Here is a 21,180-nt window from a genome sequence, read left to right on the forward strand (position 1 = left end):
TTTAGCAGACCTGTCATTTCGGATTATCTACTGTAACTGTTCGCTTCCAGACACACTAATCTCCCGGGCCTGCTTTAAGCATTGCTCGGCGCGTGTTGAAGGCCCATGGTTAGAGCAGGAAGAAATTACGACCGATCGCTCCGGTGCCTTGCCTTACGTCCGTAGCAGTCGGGGCAGAGACAGGCTTGAAGGCACTGCCACAGTACAGACATTTATCCAGCTATCTATCAAAATGCCGGCCGCAATAAATGAGCCCTTTTTCAAGGAAGCGAGAGGGAGTCCTTTTCCCCGAAGGTTTGCTCTTACTTTCCCAGAGTCTCGGTGTTGTCAAGAGAAAAGTCTAAAGGTAGATTGATATTTTGGTTATAGCCCCTTTAGAAGTAAGGCTCAGACCTGCAATTTGCTGGAAGGTGTCCAGCCCCTCTTAACCTGGTGCTCAGCATCTGTGAAAATGGGGCCCTCATTTACTGAAGCTCTTTTCATACCTGTGTCCGGATAGTGAGAATAGCTGTGTTCTGACTTTTGTTAGGGCAGCTAAATTACAGTGTGATCTGCATGCTCCTTACTTGGAGGGTCAAGGATCTGGAGAGTCAACCTGTGCCTCCCACAGCGGAAAGCAAAACCCAAAAAAGTCCATAGAGCTTTCAAAATTGCAAATTTTAGAGGGAAAAAAGAGGAATTTGGAATTAAAGTAGTCTTGTACTTAGGGATTCAAAACTCTTTCAAACTTAACACCTGCTAACCACCGTCTCTGAGGTGTGTAAGGATTAATATCCCCGTTTTACACATGGGCAGTCAAGCACAGAGCACTTTTAAGACATGATTTACACAGACAGGTCATTTCCCCGGTTCCACCTGAACCGAACAGCCAGAGGTGCTATGGAGCAGCCCTTAGCTTTGAATAAATTTCTGTCCTGTGACTTGGACAAATGAGAGCTGGGAACCGATGTTCTGGCTTGTCAGACAGGTTCACAAGACATTGGAAGATGCTGTTTAATAAACAAAATCAGCAAATAAGCAAAATAAGGTTATTTTTCAAAGTTTATTACTAATCGTTCCTGGGAAGTAAAAAGAGATGTTAAAAAGGGCTTCAGTCATCCCACCACCATTATCGGGCTCGACCTGCAGTTCGGCGCTGTTTGTTCCCCTCTGTTATGCCTTCTGCTGATAAATGTTCTGTGTTTGCAATGGCGGATGACTCTCAAGACTTGGCTGCAGCATGATTTGTTGATAGTAAGATATAGGGGGTGGTTTTTTGCCTCTGCGCCATCCTCTGCTTGATTAATACTCTTCAATGTAATGCATGTTTTTAGCTGTGTAATTTTGTTGACAACTCTGGATTTAAATGTTTTGCACAAGCGTCTTTGCTAGGGAAGCGAATACTTAGTACTAACAAAGGAAGTCGATTTCTCTGCTTTTAATATTTCAGTAAGGCCCATGTCGTACAAGTAATGTAAAGCCTGAACAGGAGGTAGTGCAGACTTTAGAGGCTGTTCTTGGAGAAAATGTGCACAGCCAGGAGCTGTAGATGATGTTGGACGAATGTCATCAGGCAGGCTTTTTGGAGGAAGCAGTATGTCCTTCCCTTGCATCCATTAACATCTTCTGTCAGTCTGTGAGGGCATTTCCCCTTGCCATTTCGCCTGCTCAGAATGCTCCCAGCAGCGAAAGTCCCTGCCCTCCGGAGAGCCCAAGGGCTCTGTTGCTTCAGAGTTCCTTGCACACAGCTCACTGTCATGAGGTCCCACACACAACCTGGCTTGCACTTGGAAACACATGGAAATTTGCCCTGGATTTCTCCCTTCCATAAATAGGATGGGCTTTTGCCCATGCCCAACCAATCTGCTGGGGGTTTATCTACAACCATGTGGTTGAAGAACTAGAAAGGGATTTAGAAACTGATATTGCTGCATTAGTGAGTCTCACCATCACTGACTTTTTTAATTGAAGGATGAGTTATTTTTAAGCAATGGACATTTAAAAATCCACGGCTTGATCTGTTTGATAGTATCTGTAGGCTCCCAGGCCATGCCAACCTCTAAGGAGCTGTGGGAGAGGCTTTTGCATCAGTTCAGTGTGCTAACGTTGACCTGCAGCAGAACGAGCAGCTGAGGAGCGTGCCATTGCCAAACACAAGGGATGTTACCTGAGCTGAGCTGCTCTTAAAATGTTCCTGAGAGGCTGCGTATGACCAGATAGCTCAGGAAAACTTTACCTTCCGGTCTTCAGTGGCTGCTGGATTGTGTGCTGTTTTGAAGTTGTCAGTTTTTAACTAACGACTTCATTGACCTAGTGCTCTCTGAGGTAGATAGATCTGACAACTCCTTCTCACCTTGGAGGCAAGGAGAGATTTGGCTTGGTGAGGTCCACGCGTTTGATGAGCTGCAGTTACGCGTGCGCCCATCAATCCCAAGGCTTGCCCACATCACCAAAGCGTCTTCCTTACACCTTTAAGGGGGTTTCTTCTTTGCTATCTGATGAAAAAAATGTACGTATTCGGTGTTTTTTGTAAGATTGGAGTACACATCTGTAAGGTGATTACCAAGTGACTCTTTAAAACCTCTTAAAAATCTAGAGAAAATAAATTTCTCCAGCGTTGTTTTTTTTTAATCATGCACATGTAGCTTCTTCAGAGCTTTTGAAATGAAAGGTGCATCTTCCACTTTCTGTCAAACTTGATGTCAGAAGGCTTTTTGCTAAGGAACATGCCTTGTGTTGCTAAATTGATATTACAGTATTAGACAAGTGATGGTTTGACTCTGGTTTGCCATACCACTGTTTGTATTGTGTGTACCATATTACCTTAGAGCTGGGTATTTATCATACAATAACGCCTTGATGCGCACATAAAAGCAAATTAATCTTACCAAGTACCACTGTATCCCTAGTGTAATGGGAAGAGATATTAGCCATGCTGTAGCCATCCTTGGAAGATGTCAAATAATTGACAACCCTTGCTCTAGTAGAGAGAGATTGGATATGTGTGTAATTAAATCCATCACAAACACCACTCAAAATATAATTTATTTTGTGCAAAGGATGTCTTATCGTGTTACACACTTGCCAAGGCTAAGGGAATAAAAATATAAACAGAGATGATAGGCCTGTCATTGCAGAAACGCAACGGGTTGGTGGATATTGAAGCAAAAGTTTTGAAAGAAACTTCTCTGTGTATTCAAGCTCATGCATCAGTGCAGCATCGCTTTAGTTGTTCGAGGCATAGGGGTTTTTTGTTATTTCTTTTTCTAAAGACAACATCAAAATGTGTGTATGTGTGTAGATATCTGTCTCTCAGACTAACAAAGCTATGTTTATGAAACGAGATAATGTGTATGAAAGGATCTAAAGTTTCAATCCCAAAAGCTGCTCGGGGTGAACAGGTCCCTTCCCAGCAGCCTTACGGGAACATTGCATAGTGGTATGGCCATACACAGCAAATGCAGGCCTGCAAATCTAATTTCTCGGCTGTTTTTCATCATTTCCATGACATCTGTGGAGGAGTTTATCAGCTTTTCTCTGGAGGCAGATGCATGTATTTTGCTTGTCCGAGTAGCAAGGGAAGTATATAACAGAAGGTGGTGTAGCAGCAGGCAGGCAATAATATCCCACCCTCAGGTTACTCATCAAAGGATAGATGCCATCTATCCATCCTTGGCTGGAGCTTTTTTCAGTGCATGCTGCTCTGCTGTGTTTCTCCTGGCAGAGCTGGACCTCATGGTTTGCTTCAGCAAGTTTATCATTATTTCTCCAGCAAAGGAGAGAGTCATAGAAGTACAATTTCATAAACAGGGAGAGCTTGTAGAAAATAAAAGTGTAGCCAATGTTTTTTTGAATTTGATTATCTACATTTGCCCCCCTAAACCAATAAGCTGAGATGCCTGAAGGGTTCCACAATCAGGCTAGTTTAGGGAAGCCAGTGAGTGTTTTTTAATATGCCTTAAACAGAACTTGAGGACATTCTGTGAACTACTAGGCTCATAATTATAAATGCCGGCTTCCAGAAATCAAAAAATCTGCATTGGCAATGGACATCTTGGTATGGGAAGCAAGAGTGTGGCACCAAAAGCGTTACCAAACAAGCTGACAAAATATTTTACTGTTGCAGCCTCTAATACTAGAAGTAATCCTACTGTAAACAGCATGTTTCCAGCAACATACCAAATATCTGTTTTATTTACAGCTGCACAAGAAGAACTTTGGAAAATTGGAGATGGTTTTAGGAAGGAACTGGAGCTCTGAACAGTTTGCCCCAGTGAGACTTCAGAAGCTCTCAGTTGATTTACTTTATCAAAGAAAAACTGAAGAAGTGATTTGATCAGTACCTGCATGGGTCAAGATTTCAAATACTCAGGGGGCTCCTTAATCCAGCTGAGAGAAGATAGAATAAGATTCAGTGCTTGGAAGTTGAAGCTAAACAGAGTCAACTTGCAATTAAGACATGTTCAGACAGCACAAGATTTGAGGTTGGGATGGAATCACCATCATTGGAAATGTTTAAATTTGGGGGTGTTTCTCAAAACTGTGTTCTGCCTTTGGTATTTGGCAGAATTTCGTGCTTGGTGTTCCTATCAACAGAACAAGCCCATATGACTAAAAATAAGGCGTGCGTATGAAATCTAATCCAAAAAATCTGATGCATGGTTTTGTATGTTTACTAGTGGCTGAGCGTAATTGTGAATTATTTCCAAAAATACCTGTTTTCTTGATTGGTCCTTCTCACTGGAAACTCAAGGCACGGTTTCTTAGTACTATCAAAACTGTAGGCTGGTTTGGCGTACAGACTCATCCGTATTTGTAAGAAAATGGGGGGATGTTTGCGAGAAGGGGGATGGAGAGGAGGGCTTATGGAAAATTAGCTGTGACTCACCCTAAGTGCAACAATTAAACCAGAAGTCTGATTTTGCTGCAGGGCTGCTATTTTTGTTGCCTTTCCAGTAATGACAGTGCCAGAAGAAGCAAAATGTGTTTTATTGCTGCAAGCTTCAGGAAGAGCGAAGCCAGTTTGTAAGCCCTCCAAAGACTCTCTTGGTTGATTGTCCCGGTGAGAGATCAGTTTGCTGCTACCTCTCCTCCTACCCTGCATTTTGAATTGTTCACAAAATTGCCATAAACAGCCCATCTCGAGCGACGGTGCGGTGCCTTGCTTGAGTGCCTCCTTAACCATGCTTAGGTTCATGCGTACAGAGCGATCAGACGGAGATGGAACAATACGCTTCTTGCATTGGTTTTTATTAGCAGAACATACGAGCGCGAGGCTCACCTCGTACATAGCCATTTGTCTCCATGAAAGCCCTCTGACTTTTCCTTGGCCCAGATAAAAAGCTTGCGGCAAGACTTGACAGCCATCCTGAGTTAGTGCAAATGCTGAGCTTGGGTTTTCTTTTGGGGAGTGCGCAGGGGCCAGTCGGGACGCGTTGGTCATGGAAATCCAGAGGAGGTGATCATCTTGGTTTCGACTCTCAGTGTGTCCTGGGGTTGAGCATAGGATGACCTAGATCGCATGATGCTTTTTTTTTTTCTTTTTTTTTAAGCAGAAACACTTAGCTAGGAAGCAAAGTGAAGGAAGCTATTCTGCAAGGGGGGAAGAGGGATGCGCTTCTGCCTTTCACCTCTCCCTGCGAAACCGTTGAAGGACAAGAGCCAAATAGACCAGAATTAAAGGATCTGATGAAGAGAGGAATTAATAATTGCCTGTGAAGGAGCTGACTGATCTGAGCTACGTTTTACAAGTAGCCTGTGCTCTGTGTGTGCCCTTACTGTATTAGTGCTAGAACCGTACATTAGTTTTAAGACTCCCTCTCGAATAGGAATATCATAATGTTTTTTAATTGGGGCTGATAAAAAATGTGGCATTACATGTAGGTTCCTCAGAGAAGCCAGTTGTGAAATTGGGTTTGTATTAAACCTAATGATGGAAAATTAAGCATAGTACGTCTGTCGGAAATGGTCCGCAATAAAAATCTTCTCTTTTCCATTACAGGAGGTTAATAGGGAATAGGGGAGGAAAGATGCACTGGGAAAGCGAATCCAACTAGGGGAATTAATAAGCCTTGAAATTCCCTCTGTTCAGAATTCTCACACTGTCATTAGTCGGAGCATTAGGGATGATTATACAAATGCTTTGAACGTTACTCTTCCTTAAATTCCAAATTTATTCACATTTTGTATGCGAGAGTTGCTTTGCTAGAGCCATAATTCTCTAAACCTTTGAGCGTCCCAGGAATGCGAGCGTGTTTATGAGAAGCTGGGCTTCAAAAATCTATTTATTCTTTATCCCTTCTAAGACATGACTGTAGAGTTGCTGACATGAGATGGTGTTTAGGCTCTTGCCTTTTTCGGTAAACCTGCTGTAAGGATTGAGCCATCCATATGCAATCTTCAAATTTTTTGAAAAATTGGAAGAAGATATCTTTTGTGTTTGCTAACATGTTGTTATTCACTAAGACCAGAAAGAACTGATGCAGAAGGCCTGTATCTGCCGAGGTGTCCGTGCATCTTAGATACCTGTAATCGTATGAAAAAGCAATGGTTCATTTGGCCAACCATTGAAATTTGGGCAACTGGGGTAGCTAAGAAACTAAATTTTGCATTTAATCCGAGTTTCTCTTGTTAAAAATAAATATTGTGACAGTCAATTGCTTGTTGATTTAAGTTCTTTTCTATTAGTCAGTCCTCCAGGGATATTTTGATATGTATTTAGAATTTTGCTGGGGATATAGGAAGCTGCAATTTCCATCTATATAGTGATAGAGCTTTTTAAATCCATTTCTGTGGAAAAGGAACTTTTACTGTTAAGTTTACAGATCTGAAATTTAAGTTTCTGCATGCAAGGTAACTGTATTTCTGTGCTATTTTATTCTTGCTGCTAATGCTACATCTTCGAAATTGATGTACAAATTTTAGGCCTGAACTTGCCAAGCGGTTTCATTTGCCTAACGTGCTGTGTGCCTTGTTTGAAATGCTAGTAATTTGTTCTCTGTTAAATGGGCCCCTCTCAGTTACCTCCCGTTGTACGCCCCGAATCCTGCTCGAGTATCTTGCTCATCCGTCCGTACTGCTCAGTCATGTTCTTTGCAGGTTTGTGGCGAAAGGTGTGTAACTGGAGCGGAGTCCTTCTGCAGAGCTCTCACTCAAAATACCTGCTCTTTCGCTCTGTGGGCTGTATCATCGTTATACCTGATGGGCTGTTTGCTCTGTTGCCATCTCTTTTGGCACAAAATGACATTTTGAGCATGACGTAGTCTTTCTAGGCAGCCGTAGGCGCGTGTATTTATCTCTTTACTTTCTCTTGCCTGCACCGGCCTATGGGGTGGTGGGAAAAAAAAAAAAACGGAGCGAGAATGAGAGTGGAAATAAGATAGGTGAAAGCTTGTTTTGCCTCCCTGTCTTTAAAACAGACAGTAGCCACGGAGAGATGACCCAGCCAACTCTGACTATCCAGACCCATCCGTACCGGAGCTGCGAGCCGGTGGAAATGTCCTACCCCCGGGGGCAGTTCCAGCCAGCCATCCGCGTGGCCGACCTGCTGCAGCACATCACCCAGATGAAGCGAGGCCAGGGCTATGGATTTAAAGAGGAGTACGAGGTGAGAGGAACGCTCGCTCCCGCCGCTACGAGACACGTTGCGCTCACAACTAAGGCTAGATGCTTGGGAGGGGAGGATAACTATTTTTCCTTGATTCATTTACCTTCTTCATTCTTCCTTCATCTTATTTCTAAGGCTGGGATTTCATAGCAGTAGCAATCTCCGACGGCCTTCTGTTTCCTGGGTCCGAAGAAAAGGTGTTTACTGTAGCAGTAGGAGACCAACATCGTGTTCATCCATTAGCGTGTGCCCTCTCTCCTGTAAAGGGCAGGTAGTAAATATTCAGCAGATGCTGAACTCAGTGAAGGGTTTGGAGTCCCCTAGTCCCATTCTTAGCTACAACAGTGCGAACCAGGCTCTAGGAAAAGGAAGGTTTTTTTGCTTTCTCTCTGTTCTAGCCCCAAATACTCTGCAGCAATTCATCACAATAAACCACAGCTTAATTGCCTGCATGCTGGATTGTAAAACCAAAGCCAGGAACCTTGTGTAGCTGCAATGATGGTGGAGTTGTCCCCCTACGTTCAAACCTCAAACTCGGAATATGTTCGAATGACCTACTCTTCCAACTCCAATGTGAAGAGAGGCAACAAGCAAACTGCAAAAAAAAAAGAAGAAAAAAAGCCCCAAAAGCTGGAGTTATCAAGAACTTAACCTGAAAGTGAAGACAAGAAGAAACATGACATTGGGGAGGAGTTGAAAGAGTATACATTTAGAGGGGGAGAGAACAGAAGAGGGAAATAGTATCAAACATTTGGGAGACTTAGCTCTAGCAAGCGATAATTATAATGAGTGAAGTAAGCTTGTGGGAAGGCAATAAGTAATAATATGCATGGTGGCATTAAAACTATTTAAAAATAACATAACAGCTGTGAAAAATATGTAATTTAATGAAAACGGCTCGCTTTTCAACCCTGCATGTGAGAACCCATGGGATTTGTCTCCCTGGCGCCGATTTATGCTGTTACTGAGAGGCAATCTTTTCCTGGGTGTCGCCTGGGAGTCTTTTTTGATCAGATGGCATCAAAAACTGCCATAAATTTTTCTGGTAACTGTATGTTACCAGGGTCTAGTCACTCATGCCCCACAATCAAGCATACTAATTAAACTATCAGTACAAAGAGCTGTGTTTAATAATGAAAAAGGTAGTAATTCTCATGGAAGATTTGCCCAGCTCCCCTCCTTAGCCACCACTTCCATGAATAGCACCCAAAACTGCACGCAGCTCACTTACAGATGCCATAAGATCTAGTTCTTGATGTTCAAGAAGAAAACAGGTGCTGGCATATATGTAATTTTCTGGCTCTGGCATTGGTAATTATCAAAATAACACATTAGCATGAAAAATGTCAATGCAACTTTCGGCTCTACAAGTTCTGCCTTTTGCAGAAAGTGCTATCCACATATGTATATAATGAGGATGACATTATATAGATTTGCATAATTCCTTTCTTTACAAGAAATAGCCTGGAGAATTCCACAGGCTCTGAAATCGTACGCGACAGTCTCCCCTTCAATCAGAGGTAATTATCTTAAATGGCAGTCATTTTAGGTGGTGGAGTGTGGCTTGCAGAACATGGGATGCAGGTAGCACTTCAGCTCCAATTTTCGACCACAAATAGCAATACCGCAAATTTAGGGAGGATGCTGAGGAATGTTAGAAGTTGCGGAAGGTAGGAGGGGTAGTTTTAAGTTGGCAGAAAGCAGCATCTCAGACTGGAATCTGGAAGAGCAGAAAACCTGTTTTGCAAAACGTTTGGTAAGATCTTTAATAAGAAATGGCCTGAAACTTTGCTTTATGTCTCTCTTAAAATGTATTTTCATAAAGCAATATCAGTGTGAGCTCCAGATACATTTTTCTTTTAAGGAGCTGGTTTTCTTCTTCCTTCGCAAACTGCTAGCATAAATTACAGCTTGTTTGGTGACATGTTGCCAAAGAGACTGTCACACGTGGCAGTCTCGTATCTCTGTCCATTCCCACCTCCGCTTGGCTACCGAGGAACTGCATTTCATGCATATGTATACCTTCCCCTCCGTAACGTTAGAGCAAAGGTAACATATTTTACCAAGGGTACGTATGCGTAGACGTGGGCCTCCCTGGGGGCGTTATTTGGGGTGGGCCTGCCATACCTGTGGCCAAAAGGTGACAAAGAGTGGCCTAGTTGCAAACCTTTAAGCAGGACTGGCTCACATGTCACCGGTTCATTTTCCAGCGCCTATCGGCTCTGATTTGTTGCGAGCTACTAGACTAGTCCTAGATTTACTGCGAGCACTGATTACCTGCTACGGGGATAATAAGCTTAAGCCTCCAAACTCATTTTCGAATATGATTTAGGATGTCATCAAAGTGCATTCCTCTTGCCACGTAGCTGAGATCGTTTAGTTACCTGGGATTTTGCAGCTCCTTCCTCCAGCGTTTTAGCATTGACAGTCTGCAGCGTATCGAAGGGAACCTCTAGATTTTAACCCTTTCCCTTCTGAGTGGCTGCACGTCCTCTGCCTGGTCTGAAGACTAGGTCCTGCAGTCCAGGCTCGGACACGAGGCCGCGCAGAGTTTGACAGCAGGGTCTTGCTGCTGCCGTGGACTACGCTGGCTTAAAGCTCTGTGTGCCCTTGCTGTGAACCAGAGCGGGGAGCTGAACTGGCTGAAATATTTCTGTTCAGCTTCTTTTTTTAGCCAAAGCAGCTTTTTTGCCCAGTCGCGGGAGCGGTTGTGCTGCCGCTGTTGTGCAGGTGGCGGGTGAGGAGGACGAGGGCTGCGTGGCAGGGCCGGGGCGGAGCAGCAACGCTTGTAGTCGCTACCATCGCCGAAGGCTTTATGTAGTCACGCTGCGGCGCTGAGGCGGACGAGTGCAAATGAAGGACTCGAGTCATCTTCCGTAAATGAAAAACAAACAGCAAACTCGCCAGATGCATCCAGTGGAAATTTAAATTGGCTTGCGCTAAGCCTCAATTTGACACGAGCGCTTTGGTTGCATTTGGGCCGCGATGCTTAAAAGCTTGATTGAGATGAAGCTGACTTCTTTTAGACATCCCGCCCTGTAATTTCAGATAAAAATTAGATATGCTTAGTCCAAAAGCATCATTATAACATACATTCCACAACTGGGAAAATAATATAAATTTTACAAAACTTCTCTAGAAGAGTAAAAGTAAGAAAAGCTTAAGAACTGAGCCCAAACTTTTGAACACTGAAACGTTGCAGTTTACAAATCAAACAAAGAAAAAAAAGGCAGAGTATTTACTGCAGAAAGATTAAAAACATGAAATAAGGAGCAAAGAAAAAATATCTGGATGATCCATGGTGGTTTGCCACTGCTGATAATGCAGAGAGAAACAGAAATATCACCCTTTTTTGAGCGCGTAGAAATATTTATTGTGCAAACCAAGACTCAAGGGACAAAACTTTAGGTGTGCCCCCCCTTTTTCTGGATGCAGCTGAATTTTAAGTGATATTCTTGCCTTTGTATTTCTGCTGCAGTTTCAGGTCTTAGTGCTGCATTTTTAGCGCTCTCACTGAAGAACTGCTTGTGCCGTACCGCCCGTGCACGTGCAGCCACTCCAGTTTGTTCACCCGCTGTGTAGGAAAGTGGTGGAATAAGCTACCCTCTTGCAAAGGGAGCGTGTGTTCCTCACCCATCAGAAATATGCCCTAGCTCTTCCAAAAGAAACAGATAGTTTGGTGCAAAGTAGGGATTTTGGTGTTTCTTGAGATGAACAGTCCCAGACTTTTTGTTAAACTTTGGAGGCTATATCAGGCAAATCAATCAAAACACTAATTTCAGGGGAGAATTTCATGTTCAAGTCACGTGTCAGGACAGATTTAGTGGATATAGGATTTATTGGGCCTGAATGGATTTTCTTTGGCCAAGATAGCCTTCCCCATGTGTGGAAGTGATGAGAGAGAACTTTTCTTTTCACATGGCTGTGATTAGATGTCCAATGACTGCTGCCATTCACTGGTCAATCTGCTGCAACTCGATATGAGTAGAAGAAAAAATAAGGCACCTTTTTCCTCAGTCTTTGAAGATGAAAATGAACCTACTTCACCCCTTTTCTTTTATTCAGGGATTTTTTTGTTGTTGTCGTGTGTGGGTTTGTATTTTTTTGTCCGGGAGATGAGATGCTATTTGGAAACAGCTGTGTGTGAAAGGAAATATATGTGTGATCAAAGCCCTCACCAATTACGGAGTTATAACTCTTTCTCCTAAGCTTTTGAATAGGAACTCGCTGTCCCTGGCTTTTGTCGGCGATACTCAGGGCAGCGCTGCGGTGCCTGACATTTTCCAGCCTCGAACCCCTTTGGGGGAGATTCACCATGATCTGCTCTGCCAGAGCATTGCTCGTATTAAGTTTAATTGTAATAGTGTCAGCGTTGTAGGTCCTAAGAATTGTGTCTCTCTGCTATTGCATTCAGGCACTGTAATAGACCTGGATGGCTTGTGAAGATGCAGATAAATTCATTTTCCAGTAGAGCTGTGTTACACTACCTGCTGCTGCCTAAGGATGATATGATTCTGCAGTGATTGCATTATAAAAAACCATTATTCCTTAGGGATTATAAATAATACAATTTGTGGTGTTGCGGTTGTTTTTAGCAAGATGGGATCACTTTAGGGAGTAGATTTTGGAAGAGGCAGATCAGAAAAAAATTGGTGGAAGCTGTTCTTTTTCTCACCTACGTTTGCAACGCAAATCGATGTTCAGGTTGGCTACAGTGAATGACAGCTGTCTTCCGACTGTGACTTTCCCTTCCGTCACAACTGGAGCAGGATCCAGCAGCTCCAGCTGCTTTGAGCTGCCTGTGCTGACATCCCCTGACAATCCTGAGAGATCCTGCAAGAGGGATCATCCTGTTCATGGCCACGTTCCAAGGAAGATGAGACCATCCTCCGGCTAGGTCCCATGACAGCTGCCTTTTTCCTGGCTCTGGCATTAAGATCCTTCCTTGACATGTCTCAAGGGGAAAGTGGCTCATTGGTTGTGTTCAGAATAGTTACAGGACCAAGCTGGAAAAGCCTTGTTTGCTACCAGAGTTTCCTTGCCCCATCCTTTCTCCCCTAAAAGGGCAGATTTTAGGAAAATGGCTATTTATCATCACAGTCTGTATGTTTTACCTCCATTTGCCTCCCTTCCTTAGACATGATCCAAAACACTGCCGCTTTTTTTTTTCCCTCAAAGAAAAACAGCCAGTGGTTTGTGTTGTGTGATTATTGAAGACTCACATCACCCTGTTATTAATACAGAAATAGGTGAAACCACTATATCTATTTTCAACTTAAATATCAGAGACTGAGCCCTGTGGGTTTTCCCATGTGGGTTTTCATCGAGGTATGTGTGTGAAATCTCCGCGGATCCAATTCTGCAGGGGAAATGCAGCTTGACCTGGGACTGTGCAGCCAGAACGAATTTCCCTGCTTCTTTTAAGTCTGAAGTTGCAGGAGGGAAACATTTCTTAGCCAGCAAAAGCCCAAAGATGCAAATGGTCTGCACCAAGCTCTGCTTTTTGCATTATTAGATGTGGCCTTTCTTCAAGAGCAGTGGTTGCTTGGGTGACTAGTGAATTATGCAGTGCCTTGATTTCTGCTCTGCTCTGTCGTGTTAATCCACCTGAAGGCATTGGCCAGATTTTTATAAACCTACTGTTGTTTATTTTGCAGGCACTACCTGAGGGGCAGACGGCATCCTGGGATACAGCCAAGGAAGACGAAAACCGCAATAAGAATCGATACGGAAACATAATCTCCTGTAGGTGTAAATTCACATTGAATTGAGCTTCCTGTATGAGTTTATAAGCAACTTGTGGAAAAGGGTGTGTTTGAGAACCTCGCTAAAAACTGGCATACAGTGTCATGCCTTCGCTATTTGTTACAGGCTATGTTCCTTTCTGTGGTTTTTTGTTTGTTTTACATTTTTTCATTGGTTTTCATTTGTTTTACATGACTTTACAGTTACATATTTATGAGCCCTGTTAATTTAGGTTTAACGTTTGCAATTTGAGGGCTAAATCCTTTTGTCGGGTTTCCGCGATGGATCATGATGCCCATTATCTGGGTGTCATTACTACATAGCACAGAGCTTTCCGTGCCCCGAATGGGAGCAGGGCAAAGGGAGATGAGGATGTATCACGTTTTTAGATACGGCTCAGAGACAGGATTTTCTCTTTGCTCGAGGATCGGTAACCAGTAGAGCGCTTGCTGTTTGTCTGCAGAGAGCTGGTTGGTTTTGTGGGGCAAGCTTTGTTTCTGCTTCAGAATCACAGTAAGTCTGTTGAAAATGCACTAAATTCTCCTCTTTTCCTTCTTTCAATAAGCGATTACTGTTGTAGTTACAGGGACATGGATACATGGTAGAATGGAAGGACTCCATAAAAACATTTAGGTCAGTATTATTCTCCAAATCAGGACTAGCTCCACCACTGTCATTTTTATCACATGTTTGTGAAGCCTCTAGCTGAAGATCTCCAAAGTTGAGCTTTCCCCAAGCTCTTCAGGCAGCTTATCCCAGTGTGTTGCTATTCCCCATGATGACTGGGGAGGGGAGGTATTAGAAATCATTCTTTTTAGGGGCTGCTGAGCAGCTGCAAATTGAATAACTGAGGCTGGAGAATGAGAGATAGGAACCTAAACGAATGTCTGTAGGTTTACAGGACGGTATAGATCTATAGAAACCTATTCTAAATAAGAGCAAAATTAAGTCACACAGTGTGATGTATTTTGTACTGTATTTTTCCCCCGGTTAAGAATGTATTCCCTGTAGAGCAAACAGACTTTACTAAAGGGGTAAAATGGGAGGGGACAGAGTCAGTGTGGTGGCATTAGGAATATTTCTGCACAAAGAAAGATGCTCTCACACATTTCTTAACTTTCCTCTCTGTTTCTTTTATGATCTGAAAGAAGTGATTTCATGTTTCGAGGGCATGGAATAGAGCAAATCGGTTCAGAGACCTCATAGTAAAGGTGAATAATTCTGGAAATGAAGGTCAGAAATTTAGCATCTCTGATCTGATCTCATTTCTTCTGCTGGCTTTCTGCACCGCTTTATGAGCTGGTTGCTAGCACCTTCTGTCTTTGTTTCTTCATGTGAAAAATGGAACTAATAATACTGGAGTATTACTGTTAGTGTGAAAATATGTCCCTTATCTGTCTAAAAGCTTGGCCTCTCTGTAAGCTTCCTTTGTGTCAGTGGCACAGAGAGGTACCGCTAAGCAGTGGTTCAACCTAGCTGTCTCGACGATTAGCTTAGATTAGGTTAGTCTAAGTGAGATGTATCGTCCATCTAACAACTACATGTTGTTTGAAGAAGGAAGTGCTTTAGTATGATATAAGGAAGACCACAGGAAAGAGTCTTTGTTTCTTTGCATGACTTTGAAGAAGAAGTTGGCGTAATGTAACAGTGGAGGTAAAAAGAGACAAGATTGTGTACAATAGTCGCCATCTAATTTAGGTCGAAAGTGGTCGCAAAAATTGAACTCCAAGTGAAACGCATGAGAAGGAATTAAGGAAGGAAAATCAAGCAAGATAAATGGGATATGACCCAGATGGAAGGTGTTCACAAAGATGAATTGTTGTCTAACAAAGAGTGATGCTTGCCTTTTAGCTATAAATATAAATACAGCGGGAATACAGATAGGAGGTGATGTGCTTGAAAAAGGAAAGGCAGAATGTAATCAAAGCTAAGAAAGCGGTGTCTGCACACTATAAAGCATGAGAATAGAAGCTCGAGTCGGAGGGCTGTTTGGAAAAGTTTCAGAATGAGGTAGAGAGGGTGGAAAGGCATAGATAAGAAAAGCAAAGGTTGTGAAAGAGAGGAAGGATGCATAAGAGTTTAAGTTAAATAACAAGGTTGGATGGGTTTTATTCCCTTCAAATATATGTGAAATAAAGAGCTTGAGGAGGAGACAGTAGCTCTTCTAAAAGACAGCAAGGAGAATTTAGTAACGCGTAATAAAGTGCGATGAAGTGAAATGGAAAGGAATCATCTCTTCGCTTGGATGAGACTGGGGAGAAGGGAGACAGGATGCCTAAGAAAAGGGGGGATGCCATGGGCTATGTTTTGAGCTCAGTCCTACGTTCATGTCTCCTGTGTGCGGAGCACACCTGACATGGAGCAAGCACATTTCCATCTGGACAAACATAGTAGCACCCTTACACAATTTCCAGCTTCAGCTGTGGAACCAGCTTGAGCCATTTGATCCTGACAGAAAAGGAATTTGAATTCAGGTATTAAAAAGTATCTGTTAAGGCTGATGGATACTGAGCAGCCACGCTGAGAAAGTTGTCTACCAGCAGCTGCAGTGGATGGACCCTGTGCAGGATTTGCAGCACGTACCAGAAGTTAACGGTGCCACAAACGATTCTAACTGCAATATCTTTTATTTTTTTACTCTGGATTTTCTGCTGCTGTAGAAAATGAATAGCTCCCATTAAAGTCTCTGGGAGGTTCCCGTGTACTGTGATAAAGAAGATCAGGTATTTAGAAGGGAGAAAAGGGGAGTTCAATGCTTATGGTTTTTCTCCTCTTCCCCTTAGCTCTGCTATCGATGGGCTAAATTGGGCAACTTGCCTGAGTAAAGGCAACAGCAGGATCCAGAATAGAGGATATTTAGCAGAGCTGAAAATAGAAAGCAGGAGACTGGCTCCCTCTGGGCAGGCTGTGAAAATGAATTGTGCTCAGTGGGTACAAACTGTGCAAAACCCTGAGCAGGGGAGAGAAGGTGGAAAACTGTTATACCCTTATCTTACTGCTTTGTTACGCTAGAACTGCAATTGCTGTAGAAACCAGAGCCTGCACTGATTACTCTTACCATTTTATTTGGTAAAAGGCTGCTGATGGCGATTAACCTTATTTATTTAACCACAGTTGCCGTTTCATCACTCCTGGAACAAGAACTCACAAATCCCTTTTGGGGAATGAATTGAAAAGTCAGGTTTTGATCTAACTTTTGTAACTGCTTCAGAGAATTGTGTTGAAATGTGGGTTTGTAAGCTCTTGCAATAAGTAGCATTGCTCAGTGAATCACAGCAGATTAGATCTTGTCTTTATGCTCTCTTGGGTAACAGTACACTAACAGGACTGTTTTACTCGGCTCATCGCTTTCCTAATGCTGTATTAACACCATGCCTCTATGAAAACCTAGATCTTGCTGCCAACCCCAACATCTGCCGTTCCTGCATTTGCAAACCCAAACTGCAGATGAGGCTTAGCTGCTCGTGGAGAGGAGATGCAGGAGAGCTCTAAGCTCCTCCATGTTGCTAAACCAGGCTTCTCAGGGTTCCCTTCACTCTGCAGTGCTGGTGTGCTTTTTAGAGAGAAGGGAAAACTGAGGAGTGGATTGGTGTATGTATGACACAGAGATTCACTGCTGATGCTGGTAGGATGGTTTCTGTCTGCTGACTCTAATTGCACAGATTTCCCCAAGCTTGAAGGAACTGCCCTACTAGTATTTCTTGTTATGTTGGCAGGGCCCATGGGCTGTGCTCCTGGGCTTTGGGTATAAAAATTGCAAATACCACAGGGTTGTGGAGATGCAAGATTTTTCTTTGGAGACGAGTTTAGGGGACCAGGGTAGGTAGTGGATCCATTCATGTGCTGAAGCTAAATTACATTTGCTTTAGGACCTAGATTTTGATACCTTCAAAGTGCATCGGCAAGTATTCGCTAGGAAAAGGATATTGAGCTTGTGGGTTTAGGTGACCCCGTGATATAGAAAACATCCACAAGTTATTTGGGACCTTTGATGTTCAGTTCCATCACATTTCTCTTCATCTTCTCCAAATTTAGAACCATTACATCTAAGTGTGAAAACTCTCAACTGAGAGCTGAGGAAATAGGGACATCGGACTTTGTTTTGCTTTGACTTACAGGAGAGCACTTGACTTTCCCTTTCTATTGTCCTTTTGATGAACACAGTATTTCAGGAGGAGCCTCAGTTCAGCTCTCACAGAGGTGCTGGTACTGGTGCTCCATCAGACACAATTCTCCCACCTACGGTGGACCCTGGCCATCTTCCCAGTTATGCCATGATTTTAAAGTCATGTAATGGTCCATTAAAAACTACTGAGTTGATGACAAAGAACAATAGAGAAACTTGCTTCATTTTCTTCATGCTCTGACTAACATGTGCTTTAGGTTGGAAGATCGCGAATTAATCTCAAAATTTTGTGGTGGAAGAGACAGACATCAGAGAGGTTACCAGAGCTCTCGGCTGAAACACAGGTTGAGTGCGCTCCTCATCTGCAGACAAGGATAATGCGTAAAAACAAAAAAAAAGATGTCAGTATGGGATTTAGAATAAAATCTTAGTTTCTCTTCCAAGCATTCTGATTTCATGTTTTCTTGTGTAGTGCCTTGACCCTTGCTTATCTCTGCAACGTCCATGTTGCATCGTCCCAGGAGGGTAGGATTTATCACGCCTAGGTGTTGCCTGGTTCTCAAGGCATCGTCAAGAATCAGTGGGGACAGAGAGGGGAGGAGAGCATGCCTGGGGGGGCACCTCATCCTTTCCCACCACAGCTGCCTTGATGTCTGCCATTTCAGGTATCTGTGTTTCTCCACTGACTGCGATGTCGGGAGCCTTGACAGCCAGCCTAGACTAGCTGCATAATATTTAGATGGCTAAAGTTGTGGGAGCTGAATCCAGTGCTGGTGCCAGAATGAGATGTGGCAAAATTGCACTGAAATTTAAAATGATCACTAATGGGAATTTTGACAGAAGTTTGAAACAAGAGCATTTTTGTGCTAAAAAATGCGATGCTTTTCAGTGAGACTCTTGTCATTTTTGAAATCTGTTTTAAGACCAATTTTTAGTCAAAGTACTCTTCCTTTCCATAAAAATTTAGTTTTGCTAACTTGCGTATGGACTATAGTAAATAGGGAGAAGTAAAATAATATAAAAGTTTGTGTTCCATTTCTCTACAGTCCTGACTATTACAGACATGAATTTTTTCTTCTATTTTCCTGCATATTTTTAAGCAGTTTCTCATCATCCATCTGTAATGCATGGTGATTTTGTGAGGTCTGATGAATTTTCAGATGAGTTGAACTACACTTTCCATTCAGTGTGCCAAAGATGTAGTCTCCTTGGGTAGCCAAGTCCACTGGAAAGGGTGCAGAATCAGGAATACTTTCTAACCATTGGTAGAAGATGTAATGAAGGTATTTGCTGTTTTTTAAAAGGCCTTTGAAATCTAAAGATAAAAAAACAAAATTAGTGAATTAGTGAAAGGTCTCCCCTCAGTCATTAGCTCTAGAGATCTTTTTTCTTTTTTTTCTTTTTTCTTTTTTTCTTTTTTTTTCTTTTTTTTTCTTTTTCTTTTTTTTGTTCTGCGTGATTCTTAACTAGCTTGGTTTCCAGCCTTGAATTGCAAGTGTGAAACTGTGTACAGGAGATGTTATGTATTTTATATATGTCCAGTTTAATCAGCTCTCTGTCTGTCTTTGAGAATTGCTCTAAGAATAATTCTTCTGTTGTCTGTCTAGCCACCTGATTTACTGAAATTCGTAGTATGATTGCCTTGGGCACAGGTAATCATCTAGAGCTGGGAACAAGATCAGCGCTTTGAGAAATACACCTGCTCTCAATGCGTTTACAAAAGTTGTATTTATTGATACAAATATAACGGAGCCTATAACGGATTCACCTGTGTAATCATTTTTGAATGCAAGTGTGGCATTTGATTAAATATAACAATGTGGTGGTAATTTTTGGTGTGAAAACCTCACCCAAAGAATGAACAGCGTATGAGAATCATTGTTTTATGTGAGCAAATGAATATTTAATACATTCAGATCTTGGTTTTCAGAACTGTGTGCACATCAGCCTTCACAATTCTTATCTGATTATACATTTATTTAAGTCATTATTAAAACCCTTTCTGACCTAGTTATGGCAGAATCAGACCACACGTTTTTGTGTTGCCTTGCTATGATTCCTTTTAATTGAATGTAAATCATGCCAAGGTCCGTATTTTATAAAGCGCTTCTAAACATTAATGTTTTACTGAGTGGGAGCTGCGTTATACATAACTAGCATAGAGACTAAAAGTAAAATCAATGAAATCTGTGTTACAGTTCTGAAAAAAATCCTTTGAAAAGGAACCCGGAGTGCCCAGCACTGGCCTAGCAGCCTTTACCAGCAATTGCTCCTTAGATAATAGCTGTGCAATTAGTTGTGTGCCAGTGCTGGAACTGCCGGACCACGTCGGATCGCCAGCGCAGCTAGCCGAGCGTCCTCTTTGACAGACCCCGGCACCGGCTGTGCCAGGGACGGATCAAAATAGTCCCTTGGTGGAAAATTATGCCAGAACCTGCCCCGAGGTAGTTTCTTTCTAGGTCTGAACTGTAGAGCATGCTGGGTGATGAAAAGATTGATACCTGTTATTTCATTGCCTTATCTAAAGTAACTTTGAACATCCTCAAAAACGTGAATGGTTCTAACTTTTTTCTTTCTTTTTGCGCCTCTGTGCCGTTCTGCTGCAGTGAGTTCTGCACGTTGTATAAAAGAGCTTTGCTTCGATTTGCTTTGGTATTTCCTGGTTTTTTTCTGGGCTGCCTCATTTGGTATTTGCAGGATTTTATTTGCCATTTTATCCTGTTTAATCTTTTATATGTCTTCATGACCTACTTTATTTTGAGCCTGATCTTGACTGTTCTAGCTCTTGCCTCAGTTTCCTTAGCTCTGAGCAAGCCAGGGAGGTGGTTATTTCCAGGTGTGAAGATGGCTTTTTGGCTTTTGTGGTGGAGACGCTTCCCTACAGAGATCCGTCCTGAGACCCCAAAACCAAGCAATATTTGTGGGCTGTGTAAAAGCTCTTACAATAGATTACAGTGCCAGCAGCGTATAGTGAACACTGAATATGAAAGAACAGTAACCTAAAGGTCTAAACATGGCATCTTAAACCCAAAAGGAAGGGCAGGTAGAATAGGAATAGCGCTGATATTCTCTCCTCTTATTGTAAGTAGTCAGTTAACCACTTGCAAGAATCAGCAGATAAAATGAAGCACCTACAAACTCTTTTTTATTATAACTGTTGATATTTTTCTTTCCTTCTTTCAGATGATCATTCAAGGGTGCGATTGCAACTGCTGGATGGGGACCCTCACTCTGACTACATAAATGCCAACTACATAGACGTAAGGCTCGTGGACGCTCCCTGTATGGCAAAGGCTCCTGCTGACAAGTCCCCTTACAGATTTGGGGCATCTTAGATAGGGACTGACTGTTGATCTGATATGAATGACAGACAAACATTATACAAATGTCGTGTTGTGGCAGAGGGAGAAGGTTCTTGGTCTCCAGTGTATTCTTTCTGACTGATCTAGATACATGGAGATTTCCTGTGCTTGACAGATCCACAAACATAAGTGGAATGTGGGATAAATGCACAACGGATGTGGAAATCAATATCAGCCCCTCACAATGACATTAATAGGTATCTGAGATTTATTGGCTGCATACAAAGGTGCAGCGCAGCAGGCGTGTAAATGGATGGGTATATACTTTATTCACGTGTTGCAAAGTAACAGTGAAAAAGCCTTCCTCATACATGCAGGGTGGTCAAATGAACGTGCATTATTTTGTACACATTTCCTAATGC

The 21,180-nt window shown here is 42.5% G+C and overlaps 1 protein-coding gene across 1 annotated transcript in view; it reads left to right on the plus strand.

The window, feature by feature from the left end:
• The window catches only part of PTPRT (protein tyrosine phosphatase receptor type T), a 342,887-nt gene that overhangs the window by 298,743 nt on the left and 22,964 nt on the right, over window positions 1-21,180 (plus strand). The window contains exons 17-19 of the mRNA XM_067307983.1: window positions 7,398-7,585; window positions 13,243-13,330; window positions 20,640-20,716. Of these exons, the coding sequence (XP_067164084.1) occupies window positions 7,398-7,585; window positions 13,243-13,330; window positions 20,640-20,716 (353 nt within the window). The remainder of the gene's footprint in view (window positions 1-7,397; window positions 7,586-13,242; window positions 13,331-20,639; window positions 20,717-21,180) is intronic.

This window comes from Apteryx mantelli, chromosome 18 (genome assembly GCF_036417845.1).
Source record: "Apteryx mantelli isolate bAptMan1 chromosome 18, bAptMan1.hap1, whole genome shotgun sequence".
Lineage (NCBI taxonomy): Eukaryota > Metazoa > Chordata > Aves > Apterygiformes > Apterygidae > Apteryx > Apteryx mantelli.